This window comes from Cyanistes caeruleus, chromosome 29 (assembly GCF_971803275.1).
Source record: "Cyanistes caeruleus chromosome 29, bCyaCae1.hap1.1, whole genome shotgun sequence".
In the NCBI taxonomy this organism is placed as follows: domain Eukaryota; kingdom Metazoa; phylum Chordata; class Aves; order Passeriformes; family Paridae; genus Cyanistes; species Cyanistes caeruleus.
The window spans coordinates 709,690-737,527 of record NC_141729.1 but is presented as its reverse complement, the minus strand read 5'-3'; the positions used below and the strand labels follow the sequence as shown (position 1 = coordinate 737,527).

The 27,838-nt window shown below is 64.2% G+C and overlaps 2 protein-coding genes across 2 annotated transcripts; both read left to right on the top strand.

Moving 5' to 3' along the window:
- Positions 1–114: 114 nt before the first annotated feature.
- PLPBP (pyridoxal phosphate binding protein) lies at positions 115–5,215 on the top strand. The gene is made up of 8 exons (XM_086865699.1): positions 115–248; positions 608–715; positions 1,462–1,497; positions 2,031–2,106; positions 2,447–2,581; positions 2,711–2,853; positions 3,306–3,404; positions 3,663–5,215. The coding sequence occupies exons 1-8, from the start codon at positions 153–155 to the stop codon at positions 3,783–3,785; spliced, it is 816 nt and encodes a 271-aa protein (XP_086721825.1). The 5' UTR covers positions 115–152; the 3' UTR covers positions 3,786–5,215.
- Positions 5,216–8,914: 3,699 nt separating this feature from the next.
- Positions 8,915–27,761, top strand: ADGRA2 (adhesion G protein-coupled receptor A2). The gene is made up of 19 exons (XM_086865351.1): positions 8,915–9,143; positions 16,285–16,356; positions 19,152–19,223; positions 19,329–19,400; positions 19,536–19,607; positions 19,716–19,879; positions 19,947–20,160; positions 20,471–20,635; positions 21,619–21,820; positions 21,906–22,055; positions 22,186–22,347; positions 22,473–22,682; positions 22,751–22,952; positions 23,173–23,381; positions 23,488–23,615; positions 24,199–24,322; positions 24,409–24,554; positions 24,681–24,770; positions 24,979–27,761. The coding sequence occupies exons 1-19, from the start codon at positions 8,923–8,925 to the stop codon at positions 26,165–26,167; spliced, it is 3,864 nt and encodes a 1,287-aa protein (XP_086721477.1). The 5' UTR covers positions 8,915–8,922; the 3' UTR covers positions 26,168–27,761.
- The last annotated feature ends 77 nt before the right edge of the window (positions 27,762–27,838 follow it).

Below are 27,838 nucleotides of genomic sequence, written 5' to 3'. Positions count from 1 at the left end.
GGCGCCCGCGACCTTCCCAACATGGCGGCCCCTCGCCCCGCCCCTCCGCTCCTATTGGCCGGCGCTCCCGGCCGGAGCCCAATTGGAGCGATCCGATTGGCGGAGGGCGGGGGCGGGGCGGGTGTGGCGGAAGTGGCGGAGGGCGGGAGGGGATGTGGAGAGCGGGCATGGCCGCCGGGGACGGGCTGGGCCCGGCGCTCCGCGCCGTCACCGAGCAGCTGCAGCAAGCGGCGGCGCGGCGGCCGCAGGTGAGGGGGGCACGGCGGGGACGGGCAATCCGCCGGGACCTGCGGGGCGGGGCCGCTGCCACGGCGATAGGCCTCCGTTACCGAAAGGACGCGCCGTGGGGCCGGGTCACCGGTGACCGCGGGGACAGAGGCGCGGTGCCGCTGGGACGGGCCCCTCCGTGGGCACCGCGGGAGCAGAGCCTCGGTGTCCCGGGGACGAGCGCAGCACGGAGCTGCGTGTCTGAACCCCTCCGGCAGAGGAGCCACTATCGCGACAGGGCCCCTCTCGCTCCACCCGGCTCCCCCGGTCGGGACAGGCCCTCGGTTCCCCCGGGGGCTCCCGGGGCCGGGGCCCCGCTCACCCCGCGCTGCTCCCGCAGGGGCTCCCGGCCGTGCAGCCGCGGCTCGTGGCCGTCAGCAAGACCAAGCCGGCGGAGATGGTGCTGGAGGCCTACAGGCACGGGCAGCGCAGCTTCGGGGAGAACTACGTGAGTGGGGCCGGGGGGCTGGAGAGGCTCAGGGGGGCTGGAGAGGCTCAGGGGGGCTGGAGAGGCTCAGAGGGGCTGCAGGGGCTCAGAGGGGCTGGAGAGGCTCAGGGGCTGGAGAGGCTCAGCAGGGATGGAGAGGCTCAGAGGGGCTGCAGGGGCTCAGAGGGGCTGCAGAGGCTCAGGGGGGCTGCAGGGGCTCAGGGGGGCTGGAGAGGCTCAGGGGGGCTGGAGAGGCTCAGCAGGGATGGAGAGGCTCAGAGGGGCTGGAGAGGCTCAGGGGGGCTGGAGAGGCTCAGGGGGGCTGGAGAGGCTCAGCAGGGATGGAGAGGCTCAGCAGGGATGGAGAGGCTCAGAGGGGCTGGAGAGGGCCCCTCTGGGGGCACAGAATCCCAGAGTCATTCCAGTTGGAAAAGCTCTCCAAGGTCATTGAGCCCAAGCTGTGCCCGATGCCCACCTTGTGACCCAGCCCAGAGCTCCAAGTGCCACATCCTGAGCCCTTCCTTGGGCACTGCCAGGGATGGGGACTCCAATACTTTCCTGGGCAGCCCTTTCCAACGTTTAACAACTCTCTGTGAAGAAATTCCTCCTGAAGGCCAGTCCAGTTTGGGTGGGTGGCTCTGGGGGTGACAGCATCATTCCCTGGCCTCGTGTTTTTGAGGCTCAGGTTGGCCCCAAGAACACACATCCCAAGGATACCAATCCTGTTCCTGCTGTGGGTTTAATGGAATTCTCCTTCATTCTCCCAGGTTCAGGAGCTGCTGGAAAAGGCATCAGACTCCAGAGTAAGCATACAGTTCCCTTCATGTTTTCTAACCATGTGTCCTAAGAGCTGTTCAAAGTCCTGGGCTTGGTCAGGGATTTGGTTGTATCCTTATCTTTGCAGATAAGTGGTGGGTTATTCTTGGCTCTCTGCCTCTGCCCCATTCCCCCTCCTGCTTTGCTGGCTCCAGAGGAGTCTGGGACTGCATCTGCCTTAGTCATGATTTGTCTGCACCGTGCTTTGCCTTTTGTGCTCTCTTTAGGAGAAGCACAGTCCTTGTTGAAAAAGTATGTTAACGCTCAGTTTGGGGAAAAGATCATTTTATGGCTGTTGCAAAAGAGCTTTGCCTTCGCTGTTCCCATGGACAGCATTCCCTGCAGCCACAAACCCATCCCTCTCCAGCCTCAACCTCAGCAACCACAGGCTGAGTCTTTCAGGGTCAACAAACAAAGAAATTTGCTGTCTGGTATTTGGTTGTGGGCAAGCTAAGACTGAAGTGCTGCGTGGGGGAAGAGAGAATTGTTGTTCCAACCTGAGTGTTCCCTCTGCTTACAGATTCTGTCGTCTTGTCCAGACATCAAGTGGCATTTTATTGGCCACCTGCAGAAGAGCAATGTCAACAAGCTGATTGGTAAATCCTGGTTGGTTTTATGTGGGCAGTGATATTCCAGTGTTCCCATGTGTCAGGGAGGCTCAGGCTGGAGATCAGGGCAGGGTTCTTCCCCCAGAGGTGCTGGCACTGCCCAGGCTCCCAGGGAATGGGCACAGCCCTGAGGCTGCCAGAGCTCCAGGGATGCCCAGGGTGGGATGTTGGGGGGTCTGTGCAGGGCCAGCAGTTGGACTGGGGATCCCTTGCGGCTCAGGATAGTTCAGGATTCTCTGAAACAATAACCATGAACTCACAAATGCCTGTTGGAGCTACAAACAATCCCATGCCAGCAGAATTCCCTCAGCCTGTGTTTTCTCCCCAGCTGTCCCAAACCTGTTCATGCTGGAAACGGTGGATTCTGTGAAACTGGCAGATAGAGTCAACAGCTCGTGGCAGAAAAAAGGGTCATCCCAGAAGCTGAAGGTCATGGTGCAAGTGAACACCAGTGGGGAGGACAGTGAGTGGCTTTTTGTGACATGTGCATGTTTGTCCTGCTGGACAGGGAACTTGAACGGCCTGAGCTGCTTTGTGCTCTGAAAGCATTTCTGTGGCAGAGCTGGGCAAGGAGCTCCCTGTTCTTTTCCAGGCAAGCACGGCCTTCCCCCTGGGGACACCACGGCTGCTGTGGAGCACGTCATCAACAAGTGCCCCAGCCTGGAATTCGTGGGGCTGATGACCATCGGCAGCATCGGGCATGACCTCAGTAAGGGGCCAAATCCTGACTTCCAGGTAAGATTTTCTCAGAGAAAATGTCACTGTGGGCTGGTTTCCTGTCACAGTTTGTCTGTCCCAGTCGAACCAGTCAGGGTGTCAGGATGTGGGAGCACCTTGTGCAGGGTAGTGCAGAGCCCTCAGTACCAGTGTTTGTGCAGGGTGTTGCTCCCACCCATCCTCTGAAGCTGCAGCCAGGATTTTGGCAGGGATGTTTGCTGCCACCTGTGCAGCAGTTGCTGTGCTGGTGCCCCTGGTCCAGGTGAGGTTTCAGCCTCGTGTGTGCTGTCAGTAAATCTGGGAAACCTCCAGATTCTGTTACGGTGCTTCCGTGGGAAGTGTGGGAAGCGCACGTTGTGTGTGAAGGAGGCTTCAGGGACAGGCAGGAATCAGGATCTGTGGCACCCTGGAACGAAGCTGGCATGGCTGTCCAGGTGTGTGACCCTCTGCTGTCCCCTCATGCCCTGCAGGTGCTGCTGTCCCTGCGGCAGGAGGTGTGTGACAAGCTGAACCTGCCCGTGGACAAGGTGGAGCTGAGCATGGGCATGTCCACGGACTTCCAGCACGCAGTAAGTGTTTTCTGCCCTTCCCTTGGGGAGCAAACGTGCCTGCACCCCAAATTCCAGCCCAGGTGCTGCCCAGACAGGCCTCTAAGGCTTCCCTTTGGATGGAGATCCCAGCGCAGCTCTGCTGGTCCTGGGGGAGATTCCTGGGATCAAAGCAGCCCCGGGTGTAGCTGTGGGTGGTGAGTCCGTGGGGAACCACCCTGTGAGAGCCGTGGGGTGGTGGCAGCCCTGCCCTGAGCTGCTCCTCTCTGTCTCTTCCAGATAGAGGTTGGATCTACGAACGTCAGGATCGGGAGCACCATTTTTGGAGAGCGGGATTATTCCAACAAAGCCCCCGCTGGAAGTGGAGGCCAAACAGAGGCCGTGACAGTGCAGGGCCACTAAAGGGAAAGAAGTGGCCTCGTCAGAGGAGAGACCTCGCTGTGGGAGACCTCACTATGCATTTTACCTCCCTCCTTGTCAGCACTCCATCCTGATGGTGGAGAGGGAATTCCTCGGAACAGAGGCCAGAAATGCCTCACAATCATTGTGATTATAGAGTACCCCTAGAAACTGGAAATCTTGATAACCAACAAATGACAAGGAAATTGAGGGTTGGAAGTGGCTGTGGTGTCTTGGTTCCTCAGGGTCATCAAGGACAGAGACTTTGGGGTAACAAACAAGTGTTTGTCAGGCTGGAGTTGCTGCTGAGCAAGGTGGGTGTTGCTGCAGCAGTGCTGGTAGTTGTTTTCACTGAGGACTAAATACTTCATTGAACACATTATGATCTTGCCAGAAACCTCTAAATGTTTCCCCAAACACAAGTTTTGCACGTGGGGTGGTTACGTAGGAGCTGGGGCCGTGCTGTGACGGGGAGGGGCCGTGGCCATGGAAAAGGGGTGAGTGACAGGCACAGGGGACTGTGAGGAGCTCAGCTGCTGCTGTGAGTTCATGCTGTGGTGTTTTGGCTGCACATCACAAGTGTGGGAGTGTCCTTTCAGCTCAATTTTGTCCTTTTCAGGCTGACACTAACTTTTCCCATGGCTCTGTGACTGCCCAAATCTGGAATGCTTTCCCCCTTCCCTTCCTTTCCCCTCCTCTGTTGTTGGGAATTATTTTCATCCTTCCTAGTAGTTTTGCTGCTGTTTTTTGGTCAGAATTGGGGTTTTCTGCCAAGCCTCTGCTCTGCCACCAGCTTCCTGCTGCTTTCCAAGGTGAGTCCCACATGGTTTGGTGCCTGTGCCATCCCCTGTACACCTGTGTGAGGATAACAGTGTTTGGCTCAGGGCAGCAGGGAGCTTTCCTTGGGAAAATACTTCAGGAAAGGAAATATTATTGTCCCACTGCATTCTGGATTCCTGGAAAAAATCATTTGGTCTGTCAGAGAGTTTTCAGGCTGTGTCTTAACATCCTTTCCTGCTCTTGGAAGAGGGAAATGGGACTGTCACTGCCGTAGCTTTCCTTCAGCTGTGAGCAGCTGCTCCTGCGTTGTTGTGCTGCTTGGCCAGCCCCACAACCCGTGTTACAGCTGATTTTTGGGCTTTTGTGTCTGCCAGAGGAGGAGAGCTGGGCTGCCAGCAGAAACATCCTCCCCAGGCTTTGCTCTGTGTGCGTGTGGTTAAATCTCGCCGTCGGTTTCACTCTCTAAAAGCTGAATGTAAATGAAAAGAGTCAACTCCAACACCAAACCTGTCGTAGCTCCGTGGTTTAGAAGCGCTGTGGGGTCAGAGCCTCCTCCTCGCACTGTGCCATGTGTGGTTCATAGTCTAGTAATACCGTGGTGAGTTTTAATGCCATCTGTGCCAACTCAGAAGCTATTAAAGATGTTATTTTTATGTTCCAGCGTGGTGAATAAACGCCCTGAGCTGCCCTCGGAGCTGTTTCCCCAGCCTGGGGCCGCTGTTGGAGGGAGGAGGGTCGGTGGGAAGGCAGCCCAGGCGAGGCTGGCCCGAAAGCGATGTGGGTTTTGCTCGGGGAGGTGGCGCTGGGGGAGATGTCGCGTGTCACCCCTGGGTGGCGCTGCCGGTCCCAGAACCGCCGTGTGCTCACCTGGCTCAGGTGCAGAGCCCTGGCAGCGCTCGGGGCTCCCTGCGCGGGGCTGGGGCACGGCGCCGGCCCCGGGGATGCGCTTTGCCCGGGGACACCTCTCTCCTCCCGCCGGGCTGGTCCCCGGGGAGCAGCCGGGGTGCTGCGCTGGGACAGCCCGAGCTGGGCTGGAGCCAGGCTCTGGAGAGGAGCGGGGATCTGCGACAGCTTCTGCTCCTTCCTCTGCAGCTGCTTCTCCCACCCACGGAGCCTCCACCTGACTCTCCTCGTTGTGTCCAGGTTTTCCTTCGGAGCCTCCCCGCGGCCGGAGCAGAGGGCGCTGCCCACGGGCACCTCCCGAGGCGCCCAGCCGGAGCCGGGGATGGGCGGCTGCGGACCGCGGGCTCGGTGACACCGGACGCGGTGACACCGGACACCTGTCCGGGGCCGGGGGGCTGCGGACCGCGGGCTCGGTGACACCGGACGCGGTGACACCGGACACCTGTCCGGGGCCGGGGGGCTGCGGACCGCGGGCTCGGTGACACCGGACGCGGTGACACCGGACACCTGTCCGGGGCCGGGGGGCTCACACCGCCCGCTCCTCGCCAGAGGTCACCGGAGCGCAGCCAGCGGGCCGCAGATGGAACATTCCGGAGTCTCTCCATGGAGCACATGCAGGCTCGGCCCCCCGCGCCCCCGCCTTGCTTTCCACCCATCACAGCCCCGGGCCGGGCTGGGAGCGGCGGCGCTCGGGCTCCCCGGGCCTGGCCCGGCAGTGTTTGCCTTGGAGCGAGGTGTCCGGCACACACCGGGACTCCGCTGCCCCCGATGGCTCAGGCGTCCTCCCCTCTGGAGCAAAAGCACGGCCCCAGGATTCCCAGCAGTCCCCTGAGGTCACCCCTGTCCCCACATGTCCCTTGGGTGGGGCTGACCCCCCAGAGCCTCAGCACTTCACGTGCTGCCTGGTGAAAAACCTCCAGGCGCCTTGGAGCACATCCCTGCGCAGACTTGGCTGATCCTACGAAGAATAAATCCGTTGACGATGCTGGACAGGGGAATTTGCTGCTGCTCCTTCTTCTCCATCTCCTGGGAAATGGGTCCTCCTCGGGGAAGTGCCAAAGCAGCAGAGATCAGGAGCTGGGGGTCAGGTGGGAGCCCGGGACAGCCAGAGCAGCTCGGCCCAGGCGGATCCCAGTGCAGCCCTTCAAAGTGGAAAGTGTGTTTATTTCTGGGATATCGGCTTTCCGGCAGGAAGGACGGCCACTGCCAAGGTTTTTATTGGATCCCAGTGAAAGGAATTGAGAGTCTCGTGCTTGTTGTCTTTCCCTGAGCCTGCAGTAGTTAAGGAGGTTTTTTACCTTTGGGTGGGAGGGAGGGACGCAGGGATTTGGCATCCAGCGCTGTGGCCATGGAGTTTCAAACGGGCTGCCTTGTCTCCCGGGCCAGAGGCATCAGGAGGGGTCGGGGCTGGAAAAGCACCGAGAGGGGCTTGGAAGCAGTTGAAAGAACCTCAACTCTCAGGCTCAAAACATGTGGAAAGTGTTGCTTGAGCTCCTCTCCTCCAAGCGGGGCTGGGGCAGGGTATTCCACACGTCCCAGTTTGGACAAGGTTCTCACTGTTCTTGGAGGGAATTTAGAGACTGAAATTCTGAAGAGCAGGCACAGCAGTCTGATTGCTTCAGAGTGTCATGGATGCAATTCCAGCGCTGCTACTGGAGCTCCTGGAGACGCAGATTTCTTCATTTAGGGTTCATCCAGCAAAAGGAGGTGGCTGAGCCGGGCACACCGAGGTGTTTTGGGGTGTCCCTGTGTGGTGCTGTGTACCTGAGACAAGGAGTCTCCTTCCTCTCCCTTGTGGGAGTGCCCAGGGGGAGCAGCAGGCTCCAGCCTAGGCTCATCCCCTCGGTGAGAGGGAGGGGAGCCCACTCCTGCTCCCTGCAGTGCTGAAAGCGGCAGGTCCCGCTCACCATGGGGGGCTTGGGAGGGTTCCCTGCTGTGCCGCTGCTCGAAGGATCTCGGGGCGGATGCTGGACACAAACAGTTTCCTGTTGCTCTTCCAGCTTCAGGATCTGGAACCGGCACAGAATCAAATAATACTTTGAGTTGGAAGGGACCCACAAGGATCACTGAGCCCAACTCTTGGTGCTGCACAGGACAACCCCAGGACGATCCCACCCTGTCCCTGAGCCCCTTCTCCAGAGGCCCCTGGAGCCGGGGGGGTCCTGGGCCAGGACTCACTCCGGGGGCAGCTTCATTTCACGGTGCAGGATGGACCCAGGCAGGGAAAATTCTGCCCAGTGGAAAAAACGGGAAGGAAGAAAAAAAAATAAAAATAAAAAAGACGGAAATATGTGGGACAGCTCATTGTGTCGTTCACTAGCAGGATGATGCCTGGGGTCTGGGGTACCCACAGCTGAGCCCCGGTGCCAAGGTGGGAGGTCTGGGAGGATGTGACGGGCCATGGAAGAGCCCTGGGGCCACAGTCCTTGTCCTTGCCCGGGAGCTGAGCGGGCACCGGGCTCGAGTGTCCCCGGGCAGAGCAGCCTGGATGGAGTGCGAGCTGAGCGGGCACCGGGCGTGTATTTATTTGCAGAGAAGAGTAAATTTCTCTTCCCCTCCAGGAACTATTGGTCCTGGAGAGAAACCGCATTCCCAGCGCTGTCTTGTCGTCCTTCCATGAGCCTTTTCCTTCGCTCCCTGGCACGGGGTCCTGCAGACTTCACTGCCGGCTTTTGATCCCTTTTGATTTGACGCTGCAGAGAGCCGCAGCCCCGGAGGAGCCGAGCCCCGGGCGGACGAGGGCTGGAGTCAGGCGAGAGGCAGCGGGGACGTGGGAGGGGGGAGCGGGAAGAAAAATATTGAGCTTGGTGTGAAAAGCAGTGAAGCAAAGAGGGAAGCCGAGAGGGACGAGCGGTGACTGCAGAGCGGAGGCTGCGAGGGGACAGAGCAGCGTGACCAGGGAGTGAACCGAGTGACTTCGGGCAGGGAGCTCCTCCACTGCGCGGGGTCCCACAGGCAGAGGGGTCCCACAGAACCCCCGTGTGCGGAACATCTGCCGGGCCCACGTGTGTGTCACCGCCCCCGACACGGCACCCCGTGCTTGTCACAGCCGGGATGTCACCCTGAGGCACCGCAGGGTGGCCACACGGACCGCGTGGGCTCTGACCGCACGCAGGGCTCCAGCCCGGCCCGGGGGTGGGAGCAGCCGGAGCTCTCCGTGGGGAGCGCAGAGCCCCAGCTCTGGTCCGTGGGGACCCCACGGGGGTCGGGCTCCTGCCCGCGGGGTCCCGCTCTGCTCCGTGCGGGTCTCCCCCGCTCCTCCGCGCCGGTGCCGTCGGGGGGGCCGAGCCGCTGCCCTCGGCGGGGCCGGGGCGGGCCGGGGCGGGCCGAGGGAGGCGCCAGGGCCGGCGGCGGAGCGCGGCGAGCGGGGGAGGCGGCGCCGCCGGAGCCGCCCCGGGGAGCGGGGCGGCGGCGGGCGCGGAGCCGGAGCCCGGAGCCGTGGCCCGGGGCCGGGGCCATGCGGCGGGCGGCGGCGCTGGTGCTGCTGGCGGCGGCGCTGAGCGGCCCCGGGGCCGGGGCGCGGAGCTGCCCCGCGCTCAGCCTGGGCTGCAAGTGCGCGGCCGAGCGGGCCAAGGCGGGCGGCGGCCCCGGCGCGCCCCGGCGGAGGGTGGTCTGCAGCGGCGGGGGGCTCCCCGCGCCCCCCGAGCCGCGCCTGCTGCCCGAGGGCACCGTCACGCTGTGAGTACCGCGACCGGCAGCGTCCCGGGCATCGCACCCGGCGCCGAGCATCCCCCCCTGCCCCCGGCATCTCCCCCGGGCATCTCCCTCCGTTCCGGCGCTGCCGCCGCGCCGCTGCTGCCCCGGTGCGGGGCACCCTGAGCGGGACCGGAGCCCACGCGTGGGTCGTGCTGAGCCCTCTCCTTGCTGCAGCTGCGCTCCGGGGAGCCCCCGCATCCCCCGTGCCGGGCAGATGCTGGAGGGGACCAGGGGGCGCGGGGACCGGGCGCGATGCCCCGTGGGGTCGGCAGCGCAGTGAAGTTACTTTTTCGTCTCAATAAGCGACTCCGCACCAGAGAAAAGTCGCTCTGCGCTGCGTAGCGTGGTTTAAATCGCTTGAAAGGGGTGTCTTGGCTCTGGGCTGGAGGGGACCCCGCTGTCCCCAGGGCGCGGCGGCAGAGCGGGGCTGCTGTGGACGTGAGCTGGAAATGCAGGAAACGGGCTCTTTCTCCTGCTTCCCTCCGCAGCGTTTCTGCCTGCTGGGGAACGTGATTTTGTTTGAAAGTGACTGCTGTCCCTGGAAATATTTCTTGAAAAGTGATCGGGAGCGGTTAATGGCTTTGGGGCTTGTGCAGAGGTTCTGAAGCTGCTGCTTGGTCCGTAAAGGCTCCTCTTCTTCGCGGCCCCCGCGCCGGCTGGAGCTGGCAGCCGTGTGCTGCTCGCTGCAGGGTTTATTTATAACTCCAGAGGAGATGTTTGAATTAAAATCTGGATTGGAGGCTGGGCTGGCAGCACTGCAGCTGGGGGGAGCGTCGCTTTCCCCCGAGTATTGTCCCGTGTCAGCCTGGCCACGGTCAGGGCTCCCACCTTGCCCTCCTCGGGCGGGCTGGGTTGGACGCTGCAGAGGATTTGCTTTGGTGGCTGCCTCGTCCTGTCTGCTCTCATGTTCCCAAACCCGTGGGTCGTGTTGCTCTGGTTTCCCAGGCTCACCTCACTTTGGGGTGATGGTGACAGCAGAGGTGACCCCGCTGGCACCACTGTCCCCTTGTGCAGCGTGGCCATGAGCACACCGGTGCTACCGGGTGGTGCCACGAGCAGGGTCTGGCTGCATTAAAAGCATAAATTGTCCCAGAGCAGCAGCACTGATGGGTGTCCTGGGCACTGAGGGACACTGGAGAGCCTCAGGCAGGTGACAGCTGGGCTCTCTGTCACACTTGTGAGCTTTGCTCTTCATGTCTTTCCTCTCATGGTCCTTCCTCGTTCGTCAGCCCCTTGCAAATACTCATGGGGACGTTTAGTCCTTTGTCAGTTTGGGAAAAACATCCCATCCCACTGCCATGGCTGCTCCTGTGCCCTCCCCAGCCGCTCCCAGCAGGGCAGGGGGTTTGTGCTGAGGGCTGCCTTGGAGAGCCCGGGGTGACCGTGCACAAGCATTAGGGCATTACACGATCCCACTAAAACGTGACATGAAACCTACAGGCGTAGGCAGAAACCTACAAATATGCGGTGACCCTGGCTCTGCTCTCGTGCAGTAAACATGATTTATTCCAAACCCTTTCCAGATGGAACAATCAAAACCAGAGGCTCCAACTTTGGGAGCGTCTCCTGGAGGCACTGGGGTGCGGGCAGGGAGTGGAGGGGCCCAGGCATGTGGCAAGGGCTGCACGTGCCTTGGGGACATCCTGCTGGGGACAGCCAAACCTTGAATTCTGAGGATGAGCTGGGTCTGAGCAGGGCTCCTACCCGAGTCCCAGGGTCCCGTCTGTGCCCTGAGGTGCTCAAGTCCCCTCTGTGCCCCAGGCTGTTGCCCCTGCTGCAGGAAATGTGTTTGGGGCAGTAACGCTTCAAAGCGGAGTCGTGTTCCAGCGCCCATCCGGCCCAGCCTGGAATCGGGAGTGCCTGAGTGCTGAGCACGGGGGAGGCTCTTCCCAGCAGACTCTGGCCCGGCGGCAGATCCAGCTGTCCGGGCAGTGGCTGGGGACAGCCGGGTGGCCAGAGACGCCTCAGTGGCTGGAGGAGGTCTGTCACCCTGTGGGTCCCTCATCCCGCCTCCCATTCGGCTTTTTCCCACACTCTCGCTTTATTTATCTTTAATTATTAGGCCAGTGCTGAGGAATCCTGCGCTGCCTCCGCAGCAGCTGCTGCACATTTACCCCCTGCGCCTGAGAAAGGCGCTGGCATCACCCCTGGGTGGGCAGGGCAGGGATGAGGGACAGGGGACAGGGGGTGAGGGATGCCCGAGGGACCTGCAGCCCCAGCAGATGTTTCTCGGTGTGTGCTCTCCAACACCCACCCCAGTTTGTACCCAGCTTTTTCCTGTGCCCAGCTCCCTGCAGGGAGGATGGAGGGTGCTCTTGGGTTGTCACCCTCGGCTCGTGGGTTGTCACCCCGCTCTGACTCGTGGTCCTGGAGAGGTCACCCGGTTGTTTTGGCAGGGCTGGCACCAGCGTGGCCCCGGCCCCGTATCCTGCTCCAGTTAGGAGCAGGGGATTTGGCAGCTCTCGGGGCCGTCCCTCCAGCGTGGCTGTGAGGTGCTGGGGGGCTGCAGACAGGGATTAACAAGGCTTTAATCCCCCCCGGCTGACCCCTGCGCTAATCGCCCGATGGAAAAAGCGCCACATCCCTAACGAGAGCCGGAGAGGCTCGGCCAGCCCCGCTGTCACACGGGCGGGAGCCCAAACCTCTTCCAGATGTGGAATCCCAGCACAGGCCTCATTTATGTGCACAGCTTGATTGCACTGAAATTACAGATTGTCTGCAGGGAATAGAGGGCTTTGACTTATGACCAATTTCCAGTTCTACTTGAACTCCCCGCTCCAAGGCCGGTCTATCCTCAGCCCTGCAGATGGTTTCTTTCTCAAGCCTTCTTCAGCTTTTTATTTGTTGTTTATTGGGCTGCAGCTCCATCAGGTTTGGGTTTTCCGGGGGCTGCAGGTCGTGGTGCTGCCCGGTGCCTCGGAGCATCCCGGCCCAGGCTGGCTCTGGAGGCTTCGCCCTCTCTCCGGGGCTTATTTTTCCTGTGCTAACAAAAGCCAAGGGTTGGAACAATAATTTTCACCATCCAAAATAGCCCGGCGTGACGTGAGGCTGGAGGAAACGCCTGGGCACGGCACAGGGAGGGGAAGAGCCCCCGAGCACCCAAACAAAGCAGGGTGGGAGGGATCCCCCAGGCCTGAGGCTCTCCAGCCCCGCTGGGTTGGAAGATGTGGGGTCCCCTCTGGAATGTGGGTTCCCCCCGGGATGTTGTGGGCCCCTCTGGGATGCTGCAGAGTCCCCCGGGATTCTGTGGGGTCCCTCTAGGTTACTGCGTGTCACCCCCGTGATGCTGCCACCCCCAGAGCCTTTCTCACTGCCAGAGCCTTCAGCACCTCTCAGCAGCCCCGGGGCCCCTCTTTTCTCTTCCCGAAATCCCTGTGCAGAGCAGCGAGCCGTGCTCGGGGCGCAGCCTGTGCCGTATCTGCTGCCGGCATATGCTTTGAATTACCGCACTTGGAGAGCAGAGCGGGGCCGGTCCCGCCCCCAGCGCGGCCCCCCAGGAGCCGCTGCCTCCCCTGCCCGGGCTGGGGAGCCACCGGCTCCCCGCGTCCTTTTTTGGTTGGGTCCAGAGGAAGTTTATTGTTTCAGCAGCCCAGTTTCTGGAGCTGTTATTTATCCAAGTGGATTCCAGCACGCTTGAAAAAACAATCTTGTTTTTTTCACTTTTGGCTCCTCTTTTTGAGATGAAAAAAGAGGAGGAGAAGAAGAAGAAGGGATCTGTATCTCTCTGCCGGCAGCCTCGGGGGCTCCGAGCCCCCACAGCCGTGCCTCGGGGGGGTCGGAGCACGGACGCTGCACCCCTTGCAGGCCTGGACTCCCCGGGACGGGAGGATGCTCCTTGGGGCTCCCCCCCAAGCCCAGCACGATCCCCCATCGTTTCCGTTTGACTCCACGCTCCAGTCCTTAATCCCCGCATTGTCCAGAGGGACTTTTCCAGCCGCCGCTCAATTAGCCGATTATTGTCCCCGCGGCGGGGCTGTCCCCGGCAGGAGCCCCCGCTCCCAGGGCACCGGGCAGGGTGAGGGAGCCGTTTCGGACGGGAGGGTTCTGGGGGTGAGAGGGATCCCCAGCCGGCCCCCCAGGCCCATCGCTCCGGACCGGGCTGGGGGTCACTCTCGCTGAGCTGAAGGGTCCCAGCAAACGGCTCCCGAGGCCGTGGCTCTGCTTCCATCGCCTGCCAAACCTGCGGAAGGGTGCGATGGGAAGGCAGCGGTCCCCTCTGCACCCCCAGACCTCGGTGAGTGTGTGGGGAACCACCACAAGCCCTGCCTGGATCTCCCACCCCCCGGCAGCAGCTCGGCCGGGGGCGGTGGGTCGGCTCACAGCCCTGCATCCCCCTCCTCCGGCTGATCCCTCCTCCCAGGGACAGCTCTCAGAGTCTGAAACGCAGTCAGGGGCTCTGGCTCCATCCCCACATGCTGACAGCTGGGCCTCCATCGTGCCTCAGGGGCTGCTGGCCCTGGGCTGGGTCGGGGTGGCCTCGTGGGCACACCGATGCCGTGGTATTTTGGGGGTTTTCAGTCAATGTCCTCTAAGGGGACAGAACCCACACGGCTCTGCTGCCTGTGGACGTGTGGGAATGGAAAGAGCCGTGGAGACTGATGAGAACTTCCTGAGGAAAAAAAAAAACAACAACAACCAAACCCAAAAAAACCCAAACAAAAACCAATTTGGAACATAATATCCATGAAACTAGAGAAAACAAAACAAAGCCGTGTTGGAGGATGTGGGTTGTAACTGGGGAGTGCGACCCAGATGGCTTCTGTGGGACAGGGAAGGAAAGAGCCAGGATCCCTACCCAGGAAAAGTTTTACTGGAAAGAAAAGTTTTGGGCGAACTGTCACTGTCATCACAGCCTTTTTGTGCCAATCCCACCTTTTAGTCAAGGATCTCTTCTCCTGGAGAAGGGACAGAGCTGGGCAGCAGCAGCAGCAGCTCAGGGTGCCCTGAGCCTTGCAGGGGTCCGGGGGTTTTTCTGGAGGGGCTCCGGGGGTGGCTTTGCCCTGCTGGCTGCAGATCTCAGGGGCAGCCGATCCTGTTGGAAGTCGGGAGCGTTGCCTTTTAGGGCAGGAGCTGTGGAGCTCCGGCAGAGGTGCAGATGGTCCCGGGGTCTGAGCGAGCACCCCGGGGCTCGGCCGAGGGCCGCGTTCCCGGTGGGGTGCGGCTCTGGCGCTGCGGTTCTGCCACCACGCCGGGGCACGGCCAGGGCTGCATCCCCCGTGCCTTCGGCTGGGAAACCTCCTGCCGCTGGAACGGAAAACTCTCGGAGGGCTTGGGGACGGCACGGCCTTGAGCAAGAGTCCCCAGCGATGCCGTGACGGGGAACCGGGGCGCGCCACGGGCGCTGGGGCCGTGCCAGGAGCGATGGAAACATCCCTGGAAGCTGCGCCCTGCTCTGGGAAAGGTCCTGGGCCGAGGCGGCACCGCCGCTCGCTGCTGGGGCGAGCCGAGCCCTGGCAAGGAGCGGTCCCGGCGGGGAGGAGCGGCTCAGGCCGTGGCAGCTCCGGCGTGTGGAAGCAATTTGCAGCTGTCGGGGCCGCCGGACGTTTCCGCTCCCCGCCGGCCGGGTCGAGGGCCCCGCGGCCGCGGCAGTGCCCGGTGGCGGCTCCTCATTAGCACAGGATGCGGGGGCTGCGCTGCCAGACTCCGGCCCTTCCCTCCCAGCCAGCCTGGGGGGCTGCGGGTGCCGCTCCTGCCCGAGCCGGGCTGCAGCACACAGCGGCCATTCAGCTCCGCCACGGGGCCCTCCCGTGTGTAAACACCCCGGCCCGGCCCTCAATGAGCCCTTTTTTCCCCGCAGCTCCCCCGGCCTGGGCTCCAGGATGCCCTCCCGGCCCGGCTGCCGCCTGGCCCCGCTCCGTCTCTGGCTCGCTTTGCCGGCGCTGGCGCTGCCGGTGCCCACGCGGCCGCCGGGGAGCTCCGGGGAGGCAAGCGCTGCTCCCCGAGAACCGGCTCTGGCTCTGCTAATTGCGCTGACGAGTTTTAATGAGCTCCTGGCTGAATCGCCGGGCGCTGGTGCCCTCCGTTCACTCCCGTCACCCTGTGAGGGGCCCTTTGGTCAGCAAAGCTGTTTATTTTGGGGTAAAATCTCACTGCTGGGAGGCGCCTGGGATAGCCACAATGCCATGACCGTCAGGAGCTGGGGAGCCCCTCCCAGCTGCAGGTCCCGGGGGAGCCCTCTCGGTGCGGGTTGGGGGTTCCTGCTCGTGGAACTCCCTGCGCCGAGTTGATGCCGCAAGAGCCAGCCCGGGGATCCCGTGACATCCGTGTGGTCCATGGCAGGACAGACCATGCAGAGCATCCCCACACTGCTCCTGCATCCCCACACGGCTCCTGCATCCCCACACGGCTCCTGCATCCCCACACGGCTCCTGCATCCCCACACTGCCCCTGCATGCCCAAAACGGCTCCTGCATCCCCACACTGCCCCTGCATCCCCACACTGCCCCTGCATCCCCACACTGCTCCTGCATCCCCACACTGCTCCTGCATCCCCACACTGCCCCTGCATCCCCACACTGCTCCTGCATCCCCACACTGCCCCTGCATCCCCACACGCCTCCTGCATCCCCACACGCCTCCTGCATCCCCACACTGCCCCTGCATCCCCACACTGCTCCTGCATCCCCACACTGCTCCTGCATCCCCACACTGCCCCTGCATCCCCACACTGCTCCTGCATCCCCACACGGCTCCTGCATCCCCAAAACGGCTCCTGCATCCCCACACGGCTCCTGCATCCCCACACGGCTCCTGCATCCCCACACTGCCCCTGCATCCCCACACGGCTCCTGCATCCCCACACGGCTCCTGCATCCCCAAACGGCTCCTGCATCCCCAAAACGGCTCCTGCATCCCCACACTGCCCCTGCATCCCCACACTGCTCCTGCATCCCCACACTGCCCCTGCATCCCCACACGGCCTCTGCATTCCGTGTTCCCACCCGGCCATGCCAGCCTGTGCCTGGGGCTCTGTGGCCACCACCACAGGGGCACAGTCGGGCCGTGGCTTCTCCTGGGGGTCTGCCCGTCCTCACTCCCCTGCAGCTGCTGGGTCACCGGGCACGGCTGGGGGTCTGTGGCGGGTGAGGTAACGGGGCTGCCCCTCCCTCTGCTCTTCCCACAGGCTGCTGGCCAACAACAAGATCACGGTGCTGGAGAACGGCTCTTTCTTCGGGCTGCGGGCTCTGGAGAAGCTGTGAGTAGGGGTCAGGCAGCAGGGTGGGGGGCAGTGGAGTGCGGGCTGGGCTCCCATGGTGGGTGGTAGCACCATCACTCCCATTCTGCTCCTGGCGTGCTGCAGCAGGACCAGCACTGCAGCGCAGAATTTGCCACTGGCACCCCCGGGCATCGCAGGGACCCCGGGAGCTGCAGCGGGGCCGGAGGCGCCGGGGGGGCCGCGCTCCGTGAGGGCCGGTATGAAAAGCGACATTGTCCCCCCGAACAAAGTCAACTTTCTTATCTCTCCATGAAAGGCATCTCTATGGAGGGAGCTGCGAGAAGGGGAGATTTATGGCCCCCATATGGGTTTGATCTGTAGGTATGCAGGCACGGGGACCGGCACTGAGGGTGTTTTGTTCCCCGCCGCGGCCCTGCGAGGGTCCCGTGCATTCCTGGGCTGTGCGGGCTCCCGTGAAATCCCCACGGGACTGTTTTTGGGGTGAGTGGAAAGCAGTCACCTTGGGGACACCATCCCGCGTAGCTGAGTCCTCCCCAGCGCGGCTCAAGGTGCGGGGTCACCTCCTGCTGCTGGAGCATCCTCGTGCGGGGGTCGTGGGCCACGGGGACGGAGTCGTGGAGCAGCCGGGGGAGGACCAGGGCTCCGCAGCCCCCGCGTGCCTGGGGTCCCCCGTAAGGCCTCCATATCCTGGGAAAGCAGCTGCCCCAGGCCACCTCCCGCTCAGCACGGGGTCAGAGGGGGCCTGGGGCGGGTGGGCAGCGCTCCCCCAGCCCGCCTGGCCTCATCGCGCAGCGCCGCGCCTGATCGCCCTCGACAGGAGCCGTAATTGTTTTCATCGGGTCGCTTCGGGGCCGTGGGGCGGACGTGGCCCATGGAGAGCCCGTGCTGGCACGGCGGGGACACCGTGGGGGCTGCGGGGCCCCTCGCCTCCCATCCTGGGGCTGGCAAGGCCCCCGCCCGCCCCGGCTGCCCACCGCGGGTGCTTTGGGGTCCCAGCATAACGGGAAGAAGCCGTTCCCTGCATGTCAGGGGTGCCCCCACGGACCACCTCCCCTCTGCCTTGGCATCTCCAGTGATTTGTAGCGGCGTAATGAGATTAATGAGTCTGAGCGGGGACGGTATGCGGCGGCGGCCGCGAGCGCTCATTAGCAGAGCCCCCCTTGGGAACGGCCCTGGGGGGATGCGGGAGGGCTCGGTGTGTGACAGCAGGGACAAGGATGGGCTCTGTCCACCCATCTGTCTGTCTGTGCCGGGCTGCACAGGGAGTCGTGGGCTCACCCCACAGTGCTCCGGACAGTGAATCAGGGTGGCTCGGGTCCTCGGGACCAGGGTTTGCTGCAGTGGGGGTCTCTGGGCACTCGCGGGGATTGGGGTCCCCACGTACACGTGGCACTGAGCCACTGCTGGCTTTCATGTCTGCAGCGTCACCCAGCCGGGGCTGGGGGAGGAGGGGGCTCGGCACCGCAGGAAATGCAAAGGCAAAAGCGCAGAGCAGAGAAAAAGAGGAGCCTTATCGGAAATCAGCAGCCGCAGCCCGGCCCCGGCCCGCGGGAGGAAGTGCCTGAGTGAGGAAGGCTGCTCTGGCCAAGCGCCAGGCTGGCTGCAGACCCCTGGGGCCCAGCACGGTCCCCGCTGGGTCCCATCCCCGGCTGCTGGTCCCTGCAGCACCCAGATCCCGCAGACCCGAGCCGGGGGCCGCAAGTTTTGTCACTGGATGTGTTTGGCCGGCAGGATGTGCTGGGGGTGCTCTGGGGGGTGGGAATCCCTGGGAAAGCCAGCGGGACGGGGCGCTGGCAGGGGCGGTCTCCCCGGGCGCGAAGCAGGGCTCTGCAGGACGGTGTTTGCGGGCTGGATGTCGGCGATGGGACTCCTGTCGGTGCCGGTGGCGGTGCAGGTGAGCGGAGCTGTTCCTTCAGCACCAGCGCTCACCTGTGCACACCTGCCCGCACACCTGGCTGCGCTGGGACGGGCGTTTGTCCGGCAGCAGCGCTGGGAAAGGCAGGCGTGGGCAGGGCTCTTGCATCAGCCGAGAAGGGCCGGGATGACGCCGGCTGCGATTCCTCTCCCTGAGGGCCCCTCTCGTCTCCCCGGCGGGACTCGCCCCTCGCAGCCCGGCTCTGCTGGAAGGGGCTGCGCCTCTCCCCATCGCGGCCCTGCCTCGGGGCTGCGGCTCGCGGGGTGTCCCCAGAACAGAGACCCAGCGAGGAGCTGCGCGGAGACTGCTATAAATAAACACGGACCCATATGGATCCCATTTCCTCTCCCGGACAGCGCCGGTGCTCAGCAAAAGTTGTCTCCCGGCTGCCGGGGGCTGGGCAGAGCGGCCGATGCCACCGCTGCTCCCCGCTCTGCCCGCAGCCGCGGTGTGTGCCAGGCGAGCCCCTGATTAGATGTGCGCCCGCAATCGAGCTAATTGCTCCAACGAGCTTCCCGAGGGCCGCGAGGCCCGTCCGGGACCGTGTTCTTATCCCGGACACGAGAGATAACCCGCCGGGATAGGGCTGCTCCGGAAGCGATGTGGGGCCCTGCCAGCAGCCAGTGCCAGCGTGCAGGGACACTCGATGTCCCAGAGCGTGCCCAGGAGCTGCCACCCCCCCGGGAGCAGCGGATGCGCCTTCCCTGCATCCCTCGGAGAGATAACGAGAGAGAATTGGGTGGAAAACTGCCGATGAAGCCCTCGCAGGGGTTTGGCAGCGCCTGGGGGGGACAAGGAAGGGGATGGGGGCTCGGGGGGGAGCGGGTGTGCTCGTGACCCTGTGCTGGGTCTCCTGGAGATGGGGCACACCCCAAGATCTGTGTCTGTCTCCCCGCAGGGACCTGAAGAACAACCTGATCAGTACAGTCCAGCCAGGCGCCTTCCTCGGCCTCCCCGAGCTGAAGCGGCTGTAAGTGCCGCTGCAGCCCCTTGGACCACCCGGGGCTGGCCTGGGGACAACGGCGGGGACAGTGGGGCATCCCCAGCCCTGATGGCCCCTCCGCTCACCTTGCAGGGACCTCTCCAACAACCGCATCGGCTGCCTGAGTGCCAGCGTCTTCCAGGGGCTCCCCAACCTCCTCCGACTGTAAGTGGCTCCCTGGGGACATCCTGGCCAGCCCTGTCCCCCGTCTCCTGAGATCGAGGGGGTGTGCGGGCCCTGGGAGGTGTCCCCTCTGCCAGCGGCTCCCTGACCCCTCCATCTTTCTCTCCTGTTCTGCAGGAACGTGTCCGGAAACATCTTCTCCAGTCTCCCGCCCGGTGTTTTTGACGAGCTCCCCGCCCTGAAAGTTGTGTGAGTCGGTGCCCCGGGATTTCAGCGCCCGGGGGGGACCCTGCCGAGGGTCTCGGGGCTGGTGGGTGTCCCAGCCCTGCGGGTGCCCCGTGACACCATCCCTTGCAGGGACTTCGCCACAGAGTACCTGACGTGCGACTGCAACCTGCGCTGGGTGCTGCGCTGGGCCCGCGAGCGGCCGGCGCAGATCTCGGAGCGGACAGCGTGCGCGTTCCCCCGGCAGCTCCGCGGCGTGGCCCTGCGTGGGGCGCGGGACGGGCAGCTCCGCTGCGGTGAGCCGGGGCCGGGGCGGGGGCGGCGGCGGCGGCGGCGGCGCGGGCTCACCTGTGTCCCCCGCAGCGGGAGCCCCGGAGCTGCACACCCACCACCTCATCCCGTCGCTGCGCCAGGTGGTTTTCCAGGGAGACCGGCTGCCCTTCCAGTGCACGGCCACGTACCTGGACAACAGCACCCAGATCCGATGGTTCCACAACCGCGAGCCCGTGCAGGAGGATGAGCAGACGGGCGTCATCGTGGAGGAGAGTCTCATCCACGACTGCACCTTCATCACCAGGTCAGGGAGGGGAGGGGGTCTGGGATGGGAATGGGGATGGGATCGGGACTGGGATGGAGATGGGGATGGGATCGGGACTGGGATGGAGATGGAATTGGGATTGAGATGGGGACAGAGATAGGGATCATATGAGGATGGCGATGAGCGCTCGTGGCCACGGGACTCACAGGTTTGTGGGTACCGAGTGCCGTGGGTGGGCTGCCGAGTGTGGGCACCTTTGGTGCTTCGTGGCGTGTGTCCCCGTGTCCCCAAGCTTGGGGGATCGCTGTGGGGTAGCCCCGCCGTGCCAGCCCCTCTCCCGTGCCCGCAGCGAGCTCATCCTCTCCAACATCCACGTCTCTGCCAACGGCGAGTGGGAATGCGCCGTCTCCACCTCGCAGGGCAACGTCAGCAAGAAGGTGGAGATCGTGGTGCTGGAGACCTCCGCATCCTACTGCCCCGCCGAGCGGGTCACCAACAACCGCGGGGACTTCAGGTGGGGCCCGCGGCGGCGCAGGTGCCGCGGCAGGGGGGGACACGCGGGGCCGGTGCCGCACGGGGAGCGGGCGGTGCGTGCGGGGACTCTCGCCGCCGGTGACCGCGGGTCTGGCAGCGATTACCGGCCGCGGGGAGCGCGGGAGCTTTTGAAGGGCTTCCCGTGCCGGCGGCGCAGCCTGGCTCCAGCAGCAGAGGTGTTGGAATTTCTCTGGCACGAGACGAAAGGCTCCGGGCGCCCGCCGTAACCCCGGCGGGGCCCTTACGGAATATAAATTACTGGCACAGTCAATGTGGCTTAAATTAGCGGTGCCCCCCCACTGCCCGCTGCTTCCCCCTGCGCTGCCGGAGCCGAGCGGGGTACGGGACTGGAGAGGGCGGGGGATTTTTGGGGAGCACCGCACCAGCCTTCCCAGAGCCCAGGGGCGGCGGAGGGGGCTGCGGTGCCCGGGGCTGGAGCTGCACAGGGGCCGCACGGGGGGAGCTGCTCGGGCCGGGGCCGCTCGGGGGTGGCCAGTGCCCGGGGGTCACGGTGTGCAGGTGCCCGGGGTCACGGTGTGCGGGTGCCCGGGGTCACGGTGTGCAGGTGCCCGGGGTCACGGTGTGCAGGTGCCCGGGGTCACGGTGTGCAGGTGCCCAGGGGTCACGGTGTGCGGGTGCCCGGGGTCACGGTGTGCGGGTGCCCGGGGGTCACGGTGTGCAGGTGCCCGGGGTCACGGTGTGCAGGTGCCCGGGGTCACGGTGTGCGGGTGCCCGGGGTCATGGTGTGCGGGTGCCCGGGGTCACAGTGTGCGGGTGCCCGGGGTCACGGTGTGCGGGTGCCCGGGGTCACAGTGTGCGGGTGCCCGGGGTCACGGTGTGCAGGTGCCCGGGGTCACGGTGTGCGGGTGCTGCCGGTGCCCGGGGTCATGGTGTGCGGGTGCCCGGGGTCACGGTGTGCAGGTACCGCCGGTGCCCGGGGGTCACGGTGTGCGGGTGCCGCAGGTGGCCCCGCACCCTGGCAGGGATCACGGCCTACCAGCCCTGCCTGCAGCACCCGTTCGCCGCGGGCCCGGCGGGCGGGGGCTCGGCGGGCGAGAAGCAGGCGTGGCGGCGCTGTGACCGCACCGGGCGCTGGGAGGACGGGGACTACTCCCACTGCCTGTACACCAACGACATCACCCGCGTGCTCTACACCTTCGTGCTGGTGAGTGGGGGGCCCGGGGGCTCGGCTGGGCCGGAGGGGGCACAGCCGCTGAGTGTGGCCCCACCGTGGCCATGCCGCCCTGCAGATGCCCATCAATGCCTCCAACGCCCTGACCCTGGCTCACCAGCTCCGCGTCTACACGGCCGAGGCAGCCAACTTCTCGGACATGGTTGATGTCCTCTACGTGGCCCAGATGATAGAGAAGTTTATCGGCTACGTGGACCAGATCAAGCAGGTAATGAGCGCTGCAGGTGCCCCCGGCCTGCCCCAGCGCAGCATGGCGGTTTTGGGGTGGAAAAGCAGGAATCAGGGTGTTTCCACGTGGGACGGTGGTAGCTCTTTGCAGAGCTGCTTGCTGTCCCCAGCTGACAGACGTGATCGTGGAGATGGCCAGCAACATCATGCTGGTGGACGACCACATCCTGTGGATGTCCCAGAAGGAGGAGAAGGCCTGCAGCAGCATCGTGCGCTCCCTGGAGAGGATTGCTGCCCACACGCTGGGCAGCAACTCCCAGCACATGGCAGTGGTGAGGGGGAACACGGGCTGGATACGGGGAGGAGGGGTGGGTGGGCTGCTGGTGTGGGGTCTCTGGCTATGCCAGGGGGGTCTCTGCCTGCGCCAGGGCTGACGATTGCTCCGTGGTGCTGGCAGAGCTCTCGCAACATCGCCTTCGAGGCGTACGTGGTGAAGCCCGAGAGCTACGTGGGGCTGAGCTGTGTGGCGTTCCAGCGCTGGGACAGGATCCCCCCAGGACGTCCCCCCCAGGCCGAGCGGGGGGCCGAGCCCACGCCCGACCAGCAGCTCCGGCTCCGCTGCACCACGGGCCGGCCCAACATCTCCCTGACCAGCTTCCACATCAAGGTACAGCAACGCGGGGGGTCGGGGGGCTGGGGGTCGGGCCCTGCTCACCGGTGACCGTGCGCCCGCAGAACAGCATCGCCCTGGCCTCCATCCAGCTGCCCCCCAGCCTGTTCGCCAGCCCCGGGCCGGCCCCGCCGGGGGCCGACTGCAAGCTCCAGCTGCTGGTCTTCCGCAACGGGAAACTCTTCTGCAGCACCGGCAACTCCTCCCGCCTCGCCGACGATGGCAAACGCCGCAGCGTGGCCACCCCCGTCATCTACGCCGGGACCTGTAAGGGCAGCACGGTGGGGTATTTGGGGTGCCCTGGGGGGCTCCCCGGGGCACTGTGCTGGTGCTCCCGCCGCGCGGGGCCGTCCCTGGGGTCCTCACGGGGAAACCGCAATGTGTCTGTGGGATTGGGATGTGCGCAGGATTCCTGTGCCCAGCCCCTCTGGGGTGCGGGTGGAGGCGGCTCCCTTGTCCTGCTGAGCGAGTTTCTCTGTGGCTGCAGATGGCTGCGGAGTGGAGAACCTGTCAGAGCCGGTGGCTGTGTCCCTGCGACACCCCGGGGAGGGCACCGACCCCGTGGCTGCGTACTGGAACTTCGAGGTGCTGGGGGGCATGGGGGGCTGGAGCGCTGAGGGGTGCCAGCTGGGCACCCGCGAGCCCAACGTCACCTCCCTGCACTGCCGGCACCTCAGCAACGTGGCCGTGCTCATGGTAGGTGTGGGGTGGGCAGTAGGCTGGGCAGCAGGAGGGAGCTGGGGTGGCTCAGGGGAGCGGGGATGGCTCTGTGGGGCCTGACGGGCCGTGCTGTGCCGTGCAGGAGCTCAGCGGGTTCCCCAGCGAGGCTCAAGGCGCTGTGGAGGTGCTGCACCCGGCCATGTACACCTGCACGGCTGTGCTGCTGCTCTGCCTCTTCACCACCATCATCACCTACATCGTCCACCACGGGTGAGGGAGCGTCTGGGGGCTGTGCTGGGGGTCTGGGGGTGTGCTGGGGGATCTGGGGGCTGTGCTGGGGGATCTGGGGGCTGTGCTGGGGGTCTGGGGGTGTGCTGGGGGTCTGGGGGTGTGCTGGGGGTCTGGGGGTGTGCTGGGGGATCTGGGGGCTGTGCTGGGGGATCTGGGGGCTGTGCTGGGGGTCTGGGGGTGTGCTGGGGGTCTGGGGGTGTGCTGGGGGCCCGGGGGCTGTGATGGGGGTCTGGGGGCTGTGCTGGGGTGGGGTGGGTGTCTCTGTGGGCAGCGGGAGGAGCTCCCCAGGTGCCACCAGCCAGGAGAGGGTGTACGGGGATGGCCCTTTAGGACACGGGTTCTCAGGAGATGGCCCTCCAGGAATGTGCTGCCCGGCGGGTGGCCCTTGGTCCTGCTCCTTTGTCTGTGTGCAGGCACACAGCTGTGCATCTCCTCCTCCAGCCGCGCTCCGTGGCCAGGGACGGGCTGCTGGTGCCTCCCCGATTTGTGCCAGAGGGAGCCGCGGCTCTCTCGGGGCCGGGCAGGAGCTCACAGGTCCCCGCTGTGCCTCTTGCTCTCGCAGCACCATCCTCATCCCGCGGAAGGGCTGGCACATGCTGCTGAACCTCTGCTTCCACATCGCCATGACGGCCGCCGTCTTCGCGGGAGGCATCACCCTCACCGGCTACCGGGCCGTGTGCCAGGCCGTGGGTACCGGGCCCGGCGGGGCTGCGGGACGGGCGCTGCGCCGCGTCTGCAGCATCCCCTCCCCAAGCGCGGCCTCCTCCCGCAGGTCGGGATCATCTTGCACTACTCGTCGCTCTCCACGCTGCTCTGGATGGCGGTGAAAGCCCGGGTGCTCTACAAGGAGGTGACCTGGAAGGCGCCGCAGCAGCCGGACAGGGACACGGCGCAGGCAGCCCCCAGACCCATGCTGCGGTGCGGAGCCTCCTGCCCCCCGCAGGGGCAGCTCGGGGGCTGGGGCGGGACCTGCTTCCCTGGACAAACCCGTCCCGGGCTCTCCCTCGGGCTCCAGGTGTGCAGTGACACTTCCTCTCCCCGCAGGTTCTACCTGATCGCCGGCGGGATCCCCCTCATCATCTGTGGGATCACAGCAGCTGTCAACATCCAAAACTACCACGACAACAACCCCTAGTAAGTGTCCCTGCTCTACCCTTCTCCCGCGGCCGGGGATCTGCTGGCACTGGGAGTCTGGAGAGCTTTAGGAAAGTGAGATTTTTCCTGAGACTTATCCATACACTGGGGAAAAAATTGTCCAGGCGGCCGGCAGGGCTCCACGGAGCCATCAGGGCAGGGGTGCCGAGCAGCCGCCACCCCTCAGAGCCCCTCTCCTCCCGCACAGCTGCTGGCTGGTGTGGCGGCCCAGCCTGGGCGCTTTCTACGTCCCCGTGACTTTCATCCTGCTCGTCACCTGGATTTATTTCCTCTGTGCCGGGCTTAGCCTCCAGTGCCGACCCTCGCAGCAGAAAGCCATCCCGGAGCCGCTGGAGCCACCGCCACGGCTGGGGGGTACCAGCGACCTCCTGACAGACTCTGGGTCCGTCTCGGTGACGCTGAACTCGGGGCCGGCGTGTCCCGAGGGGGACGGTGTCCACTCCCTGCGGGTGCAGTTCTGGGCGCTGCTGGCCACCCACGGCCTGTACGTGGCCCTGTGGGCGTTCGGCGCCATGGCCGTGTCCCAGCGCTGGTACCTGAACATCGTCTTCAGCTGCCTCTACGGCGTCACCGCCGTGGCGCTGGGGCTCTTCATCTTCGTCCATCACTGCCTCCGGCGGCGGGACGTGCTCAGCTCCTGGTTCTCCTGCTGCCCGTCGTACCGGAACGCGCTGCCCATGCAGGCCTACGTGCACCCGGGGCTGGGGCCAGGGGACGGCTCCCAGGTCTTCATCGGCTGCGACCCCGAGGCCGCTCGCTCCGGAGCCTCCTCCTCCCCCAGCAGCGCCGGCTCCGCCGGGGGCCGCTGCAAGCTCACCAACCTGCAGGTAGCCCAGAGCCAGGCGGACGCTCGCCCGGCGCCCTGCCCCGAGCCGGACCCGGCCGACGGGAAGCCCCTGAGGCACGGCAGCAACCTCCACGGCCGCAGGAGCCACAGGGGCAGAACTAAGCCGTGCCGGGACGGGAAGCACCACCGCTTGAAAATGCTGCGGGGCCCCTCGGAGCACCTGTCCAGCGAGAGCGGGAGCCTCCACAACAGCCACTCCGAGAGCTACCCCAGCGGCAGGACCAGCCCGGGCAGCGGCGGCCGGCCGCGGGTGCCGCAGGATGGAGAAGCGCTCCCCAGCCCCTCGGAGGGCAGCGACGGCGGGCGCCGGCTGCCCGAGCTGCCCGAGGCTCGCCGGAGGAGCGGCAGCCGGGACAACCTGCGGCCGGGCGGCGGCGCCGAGAGGGAGGCGAAGCGCCGCTCGTACCCCCTCAACGTGGGCAGCCACAACGGCGGCTTCAAGGGCAGCAAGGGCGACATCAACCTGGCCGGCGCCGACAGCGTGGCCGGCATGAAGAGCGGCCTCTGGAAGAGCGAAACCACCGTGTGAAGGTGGGGAAGGACCGACGGGCGCAGGGTTTTCCTGCGGGAGCCGCGGCCGGAGCTGCTCGGGGCACGGCGCTGCGGGAATTACCGCGTGCACTAGCAGGGATGGGCCGGGGGCTCCGAGCACAGCACGACCCCGAGCCCACCCAGCTCCCCGGGGAGGCTCCAGGCAATCCCTGCCCGCCGGCAGCCGGGATTGCAGCCGTGCTTTAATCGCTCCTGCATGTCACTTGAGATTGATCCTAAATGCTATTTTATATTATACAGAGGAAATGTCTATTTTTCAAAGCTATATTATTGAATGTATATATGTATAGACAGAGCCGTAGGTGACGCGAGGGCCCCGCTCCCGTCCCTGTGCCACGACTGCAATATTCCCCGAGGGACCACTCCGAGTGCCCTTTACGTCCAGGCACCGCAGCCCCAGCCTGAGCAAACTGCTTCTGGAGAGGGAGCAGCTGCTCCCTCTGGGACGTTCCTACCTGCCTGCCAGCCCTGGGGGCTGCACGGTGCCAAAGCCATACTGCAAAGCCAAGCACAAGGGAAGAGGAGCCTCAGCTCCGAGGTGAGGTGATTGTCTGCACTGCTTTAACTCCAGACACTAAAATAACGGCCAGAAAAGGCTCCAGGCGTTAAAACCACAGCCAGAAAAGACTCCCAGGCCCTCAGAGGCCCAAGCCATGCAATGGGGTGGGCTGGAAAATCTGTGCTGCTGCCGGAGCCAGGACTGACCCTCTGTACCAAAGAACCAAGATGTGGGAGAGGCCCAGAGCAGCTGTGTCCTAAATCCAAGTGTTCAAGCTCAGAAAATACCTGGGCTTGCTCTCAAGAAGGCAGAAACCATTCCTGGGAATGCAAGAGAAAGATGCTGAGGAATGAGGGACCTTCCTCAGACAGACAAAGGGCTGGAACCTGGATAAGCACTTACTGTTCCCACTAAAGAACAAGTTTCCCCTTTCCCCAGCACACGTAAAACAGCCAGGCCACAGAGAGACTGCAGCAAAGCACAGGAGGAAGGTGGGAGCCTGGTGCCTCCCCTGCCCTTTCCAGCCTCCCCTGCCTCAGTTTCCCCCGCCTGCAAACGAGTTTAATGACGTAGCTACCTCCGAGGGGTTGTGGGGTTGGCAGGGCCACGAGCCAGGGGAGGAAAAAGCACTTAGTGGGGACTGGTCTCACCTGGGAACCTCTCACCCTAGGAGGCTGGGGCACCCCTGAGCTTAACCTGCCACTCCCTGCCTGCCTCGGCTTCTCTGCCCAACTAAATGTTTAAATATTTCATTGTCCCTGGTATTTACCACAGTCTGAATTGTTACTGCAGCTCCTGCAGCCTCCCCAGCCTGGCTGATGCCCCGTGTCCCATTGCTTGCTGCATCGTGACAGTATTAGAGAAAAAACTTTGTATTCCTAATTACACTTTGTTTTGTCTGTTTACAAGCGAATGACATATCAACAGAGCTTCCTGCAATATCCGGGGGGAGGGGAGGGAAATATGCCAAAGAAATGTCTTTAAAGGGGTCTTTTTGCATTTTTATATGAATAGAATGTTTCTAGCAGATATGTTTTGTTTAATATATTAAAGATATGCCAATCTGCCAAGACCTACTGTTATTTCTCTCAGACTTCATGTTCAAATACAGCCTGGCTTGCAGTTTTTTGACTCTCACAAAGTCATTCT